Raw genomic sequence first — 7,599 nt, forward strand, 5'->3', positions numbered from 1 at the left:
GATATTTCTACCTATTTTTTTCCCCCTTCCTGTTTACCTTCTGTCCTAAATATAACATCATGTTCTTTCACGGCTGAGAAAGAATCGTGTCATATTTGTGTGGCTGTGCTGTGGAAAAGTAATGAGCAACCCTCCGTTTCTTTATGCTTTGCTAGGAAAATGGCAAATGGTTTCAGCAATTCAGTTACATGCACAGACATATCTTGAAATTTGGTATATTAGGCAGTTTGCACAACTCCAACAAGATTGAAAATCAATATTTGGTATTCCTAAAGGACGCCTGAACTCTCTTAGACACATTTTAGTCTTTAAGTAGTCTTCAGGAATAGTTCTATAAGCATCTTGAAAGAGATTCAAAGTTCTTCTTTGGATGTTGGCTAATTTGTGTTCTGTTCCCTGTCAAAGTCACCCCCACACTGTTGACGTCTAGGCTCTGGGAAGGTGAGTCCATGACGGATCGTGATCCATTGTGTGTGTATGTTTTTTTTGTTTGTTAGTCCGGGTATTCTTTAACTTAGTATGCTTTTTGTGGTCATTTTGATGGTTATAAATTAAGCCATTCATTGTTTAATTCTCTCCTGACCACCTCCAAACATTGAGACAAAAACGTAAAATCTGGATTCATCATCCTCACACTAAACAGGTCATCACAGATGGATCCCCCTCACTGGGACTGGTCCTGCAAGAGGTTTTTTTTCCTGGTAAAGGGAGTTTTTCCTTCCTGCTATCACCAGCTGCTTGGTCACAGGGAGTTGGGGTGACTGTTGGGGTTTTCTCTTTATTATTGCCAAGTGTATACCTTACAATATAAAACACCTTAAGGCGACTGTTAATGAACTGTAAATACAATTTAATTTAACTAAACTGAATCACACGTTGCAACTCATTGTCAGTCATTTGGCATACCTCAGCATTTTCTGTTTTCATATTTTAAGAATGTCTTCTTGACTGCCACTCTTCCACTGAGACCATTTCTAATGATGCATTACTCAGGTCCTGTGTCAAGTCTTTGCTGGCTGTTTTCCTGTTTGTTACAGACATAACATTCAGACACAGTTTTTTGTAGGCCTTCCACTTCTTTTGTCTTCCAACAGGCTGCTAATAACAAAGTACCTAAAGATGCAATTTAAAATCAGACAAATTTAATTTAATTTAATGCTTGAATGATTCATTCAAGTACCAAAAAGCTTGTCTAATAGAGTTCAGGCAATGCTGTAAGTAGTTTCAGAGACAAAAATGTTTTTATCTGAATATGGTGGGTAATAGGGATAGACTGAAAATGAATGAAAAAAGCAACCAATGTCCCAAGAAAATCTTTGAAAAATCATCCAGGAAACCTAAAGACGTATTGTTGAAGAGAACTTTAAAAAATACAAGAAGATCAAAATACAAGATTTTGCTTCCTGGAAGCAAATTATAAAGACATGAGAGGTGGCTCAAGTCTGTTTCAGATTACTGTATGTATTTGTGCCATATTTGTCTTTACAAATGAAACCATCACGGAAAAAATTAACTGGTAGTTCTAGTCAGATTTGAGTAAACGTGTATTATAATGTGGTCTGTAGATGAATGAAGATAGAAAGATGGATAGAGAGAAAAAAAAAGTTAAAGGACCAATCAAACGAACGTTGTAGCGGTACGTCATGACGTCGCCGCTCGCTTGCGTCTCAACGACGCTGAAGTGTAGGATGTAGCACAGGACGTGGCTATCAAGCTTCTAGCTACACTGGGACGTCTGAAAACCCCCCCCACAGAATTCGTCATAAAGAACTGGTTTAATACACGCGTAGGTAAGTATATCTGTTAGTTATGGTATTTTCTTCTAGCGTGTGCAATTGTAAGCGGACATTTCTCTGTGTAATACGCCTAGACTGAGCTCTGTCTGGTTAGCTTGATGCTAATATCCAGGGAAAACCAACGGTACCGTATTTGCTAAAAGGGATGGTTAGTGGAATAGCGATAGCTACATGTAATTCGTGACTAGAGAGGGGTTCTTATATCCAAGCATTGAGGTGCTTTTTGTGTGCTGACCCCAGTTGCTTTAATTATAAACCCCAAATTACTGGAGCAAAGTACAGCGTTGTCAACGAAATATCTTCCATATAGCTAACGTTAGCGATGCTAATGTTTGCAGGGCATGTTGAGAGCAACTGGAGAAATGGGGGGTCTGTAAATCGCCTACATGTGCCGCTTTCAGTCAAATTGGGTCATCAGCCAGTCAGCTGGAATGACAGGATGTTCTCATTAGGTGCCATAGGTGATAGTAGGGTTTAATTTACACAACGTTAGGTCAAGGGCATCGATACAGGGCTGTGTGCTCAATGTCTTGAGTCATTGTTCCTTTAAAACATTTTTTTGGTTAAAGCAGAAAACGATGTTCATAAGGATAAAACAGGTGTGAGATGCTGTTAGGTAAAGAATATAGATTATTGCAAGAAAATTTGAAAACGACTGAGCTCACGTCTTTTTTAATATATCTCCAGATAAATTGCGTCGATCTTGGATTTTGTCCCATGCAAGAACTGTAATGAATCTAACAATCACTGTGAATATTATAATTTTTCTTTTTCTTTTTTTTTAAACTCTTTTAGCAAGGAGGCCATTTTACCAGATGTGACGTATCAGCAAAACATCAGGACCTGAATGGAAACATTTGAGGCCTTTTGTGCGTGAGGTAGGCTTAAAATATTTGAACGTGTGAAGGATTTAGGCAGATTATTTGGCTTTGCTTGGCAAGTAATTTGTCAACATGTCTTGGTAAACTTGCCCTTGTTCTTTGAATCTGAACTGCTTTTGATTCTTTATGTAAACTCAGACTGAGCTGATGGTGTTGAGCACAGTTGTATTATGAAGCAGGTTCAACATATCCAGGGGTTTTGTTTTTTTTGTTTGTTTGTTTGTTTGTTTTTTGCATTAGCTGGCTTTACCAAACCTAAAACTTTATTTTAAAAAAACGAAGATTTTTATTCATTCTCACACTTGCATAAAAAAAGGGAATTTGATGCACATGACTGCTTCTCAGCATGAAATTGCCAGATTGTGTGATAGAGATCTATGAAGAACATACATACCTCAAATGGCAATTGTTGCTGCTAGACATTGTCAATAGATCAAAGCTAAATTGATTTTATTGGTTAAATATACTCTGTGACTGATATACAGCAAATTGACTGATTAATTTCTAATCTGCTGTATTTTCAGCAGTCTACTACGAATTATGACAACTGAATACATGTACATTTATATGACATGTGGTCCACAGTATGCACTGTAATGGCTTCATTTATTTTTATTAGTGTTGTTCAGCTGGTGCTATATATAAAATGGTTTCCTTCAGCAGAGAATCTGTAGCACACTTGGATCATGCTGTCTTTAAGAGTACCAATTAAATTGTGGCAGTTGCTCACAATTGTAAACCAGAACTCTGAACACACCTGCTCTGGACCAGGTTAAGAGTTTAACATGAGTTACCATGGTGACCACTTTTGTGACACTGAAAACTCTTGAGTTTTAAGCTTGACATACGCTGCTGACCTATTAGTCTCGCTTTGTGGTACACCCCTCAAGGCTAGTTGAGTACCATCTGGTGTTTTTCTTGTCACTAAAAGTGTTTTTTTTTAAATCACTTTGGGGTCATTATCATGCACCCAAATAAATTTAGGATTAGTCAGTGCCTCTCTGTTGCATAAGAATTAAAAATACTTAGTCTTTGTACAGATTAGTATCATCTGTCTACAGTTGTCTCTAAGAAGTTAATATGGCTAAAAACCTTTTTGTGTGTTGTTCAGGAGGTGTGGGTAATGTACCATGGGGTACGACGTTACGAGGTTTCAAGGGGAGGTGGATGAAGACCTGTTGTGTCCAATATGTAGTGGAGTGTTAGAAGAACCAGTGCAGGCAAGTCTTTGATCAAAATACCCCCCACCTTTTAATTCTATCTGTATTTCTGACATTACATTTGTTTTATATGCATATGCATTTTTCCACCTCAGGCTCCACACTGTGAGCATGCTTTCTGCAATGCCTGTATAACGCAGTGGTTTGCCCAGCAGCAGATTTGTCCTGTTGACCGCACAGTAGTGACGCTGGCTCACCTCCGTCCTGTGCCCCGCATTATGCGCAACATGTTGTCCAAACTTCAGATCAGCTGTGATAATGCGAGCTTTGGCTGCACAGCCACACTGCGGTTGGACCAGCTGCAGTCACATCTCAAGGACTGTGAGCACAACCCCAAAAGGCCTGTCAACTGTGAGGAGGGATGTGGGTAAGTGGATTCCATAGAATAAATCCTTACAAGCCTCCTTTGTATTTTATAGTATTACATTTTCTTTTCTTTCTTAATATTCTGTTTTTCTCACTCTTGCAGGCTTGAAATGCCCAAAGATGAGCTGCCCAATCATAACTGTATTAAACACTTGCGGAGCGTTGTCCAGCAGCAGCAAACTAAAATTTCAGAGCTGGAAAAAACTGTAGCCGAACATAAACACCAGCTGGGGGAACAAGTAAGAGTATTTTGCCTACACAATAGTATATTTTTGACAAAATATTCAGTCTAGTCTTGATAAAATATTAACAGTTGTCTGTCTGTATGATATTTGGCAGAAATAATTCGAGTGCCATGTCTTTGTGGTATAACACACAGATGCATGCCTATTATATGTGTTTGATGGACGTGCAATAACAATGGTCTCCTCATTCTTATTGCACTTTTTTTTTTTTTTTGGTGTGGATGTGAATCTATTTGGGTTTTTTAAATGGACAGTTACAGATTTTGTACTTGAGGCAGTTTTGAGAGGTTTTTCATTCACTGTATTGCTTTTCATTTCCAGAAACGAGACATTCAGCTGCTAAAAGCCTACATGAGAGCAATTCGCAGTGCAAACCCAAACTTGCAAAACCTTGAGGAGAGCATCGAGTACAATGAGATACTTGAGTAAGTGAAGCTTTCCTTTCCTCTCCCAATATTTGATCTGAAATAAATTCAGTTCCTAATTTTCTTTTTTTTCTTTTTTTCTTTTTTAAATCTTCAGGTGGGTAAACTCCATGCAGCCTGCTAGAGTGACACGCTGGGGTGGCATGATCTCCACTCCTGATGCTGTCCTCCAAGCAGTCATCAAGCGATCCCTCATAGACAGCGGCTGTCCTCTCTCGATTGTAAACGACCTGATCGAAAACGCCCACGAGCGTAATTGGCCGCAGGGACTGGCCACTCTCGAGACGCGGCAGATGAACAGGCGCTACTATGAGAACTACGTTGCCAAGCGTATCCCTGGCAAGCAGGCAGTGGTGGTGATGGCCTGTGAGAATCAGCATATGGGGGAGGATATGATCCTGGAACCCGGCCTGGTTATGATCTTTGCGCACGGAGTCGAGGAGATCTTATAACTGTGCAGCTAGCTGAACTGATCCAGCGACGAATAGGGACGTTTTGCTTTGGGGGTTTGCTGTGATGAGTATGATTTCTCTCTTTGGAGTGAAACCTTTTGAATAAATCTGGCTTATTTAAAGTAAACTCTTAGGCTTACTCCTAAGCTTGATACCTATGCCTTAAAGTAAGGACAAATGCTTATTGAACCTGGCAAATATAAACTTAAACTGACTGATATCTAAGATAAAAGGTGAGATGTGATGTTTACAAGGTTTATATTTAGTGCATTATATGATCTGATTGTTCTGCTCCATGTCCTGATAGAGTAATAAGCCCAAACCCCAGTTTAATGTGCTCTGTTGTATAAATGCTTGTAAATAGAAATACTATATTGAATTATAAATGTTATACTCCTCACTGTAATTAGATTTTTCTGTTTTTGTTAATCTCAGTTCTCTTTAGTCAGCTTCTCTTACTGTCTACAGGGACGTGCTTGCTTTAGTATTTAGTTTCCTGTGAATATTCCCAGAGACATTGTGCTTCTCAGTTTAGATTGTTCAGACCTTCCGTGCCATTTGTTTTATTTATTGTGTTGCCTTTCACACAATTATGCTTGAAGATGTTATCATGTGACATTTGGAGCTCTGCCTTTATCGGTGCATTTGAAGTTCACTGCAGAAAGAAATTGATTTTGTGTTCTATCTGTTTGTTGCCTCAGTTGTACATATAGTCTGTATGTTGGGTCTAGTGAAAGTTTTAAAGTTTGGGATATGACTATGTATAATGAGCTTTGAAAAAGTGTTGTGGCTCATTTCTGATTTAAATATAGACATTTACATCATGGACATCTTTTTCATTATTCACAGTTGGCTAACATTGTTGCTGAAATGCCACTAAAACCAGACACAGCTTGGAGATTGTACCAGTATTTGTAAAGTCACTTTTAAGGCTTTCAAGAGGAGAAATGCTTCGCCATTAGTCACTCATTACTGTAGTAAGACGAGCAAAAAAAGCTGTTGTTATAGAAACCCACACAAGTGGATAATTCCCTTTACTATTTTCCTTGTTATTGTTTTTGTTATGTGTCTGTTATGTACCATGTTGTACAGACAAGGTAATAAAATGTAAAATCTGGGTGGATTTTTGTCATTGGAAAAGCCTGAGTTTTTATTTGGCTTCCTAATTAGGAAAAAATGCAGTTCCTTATTTTACCACAACATGTCATCAGAGAACTGCTGGGAAGTACACTTCATAATTCACTTCAGCTGACTGCTTTATATAAAGATTTAAGTCCAGAGAAAACTGCTGCAGCCTGTAAGAAGTCACAATATGGAGTGTGAGGTGGTGCTGTCCCAGTTTACGAAAAAAGAGGAAAGTTTAACCACAAAACTAAAGACGGGGGGAAAAGTCTGACTACTCTGACCTGACTCACTCTCCTTTTCTAACCCAGACACCCACATGTTTTCCATGTCTGTTATCCTCTCCTGCCAGCCTCGTCCTCATTGTGCAGCTTAATCCCTCACCATTGTGCTCAGTGGAATGTGAAATCATGTGCTTTACCAAATATTGTGGTTCTTGTTAAAGTCCACACATATAATTATGTCATGTGGTTGGTTGAGGACTGGTATGCTGCAATACCGCACTGGCCAGAATATTACAATACACCTCAGAATATGTGTAAATGTATAATAAAGTACTTAAGCCTTTCCACAAGAAGCATAATTTAAATAAACAGAACTTGGTTTAATGGAGACGCAGAGGAAGCATTCACCTCATTTAAGAAAATTTAAAGTGTGGCTGCATTATACTGCAGCTATATATGTGTTTGTTAGGAAATAAACAGGCAGTGCAACTGTTTGAATTTCTCTGTTATATTAATGGGCTACTGCGTGAGCAACTCATTCACATACTGTGCGATAACACCAGAAGCTGTACGGCGTTCACCCATAACAGACATCTTGCATGGTAAGTTCAATTTTTCATTTTATCTGTAACGTATCCGTCGTTAGTGGTGTACAAATGTAATGAAGTAAAAAGGAACAAAAAACAAAACTTTTATTATTTAATAACAAAATACTCGTTTCTAATTGGATGAAGTTAACGTAAAACTCGCCAGCAATAGTATAGTCCCGGATTTTGTTCACGTTCGATATCAATACGCACTGTTTGTTAAAGATATGAGTTCATAGCCGCAGTATTTACAGTATTTCACTGTTTACTCACTATTTGAT

At 38.5% G+C, this 7,599-nt stretch overlaps 1 protein-coding gene across 1 annotated transcript; it reads left to right on the plus strand.

Moving 5' to 3' along the window:
• The first annotated feature begins 1,661 nt into the window (after positions 1-1,661).
• rnf41 (ring finger protein 41) lies at positions 1,662-6,502 on the plus strand. The gene is made up of 7 exons (XM_085444389.1): positions 1,662-1,790; positions 2,592-2,674; positions 3,789-3,897; positions 3,993-4,264; positions 4,367-4,502; positions 4,830-4,933; positions 5,031-6,502. The coding sequence occupies exons 3-7, from the start codon at positions 3,808-3,810 to the stop codon at positions 5,383-5,385; spliced, it is 957 nt and encodes a 318-aa protein (XP_085300515.1). The 5' UTR covers positions 1,662-1,790; positions 2,592-2,674; positions 3,789-3,807; the 3' UTR covers positions 5,386-6,502.
• Positions 6,503-7,599: the final 1,097 nt, after the last annotated feature.

This window comes from Copadichromis virginalis, linkage group LG20, assembly GCF_057382275.1.
Source record: "Copadichromis virginalis isolate Kocher_CV1m ecotype Utaka linkage group LG20, C_Virginalis_male_GT1.1, whole genome shotgun sequence".
Taxonomy (NCBI): Eukaryota; Metazoa; Chordata; class Actinopteri; order Cichliformes; family Cichlidae; genus Copadichromis; species Copadichromis virginalis.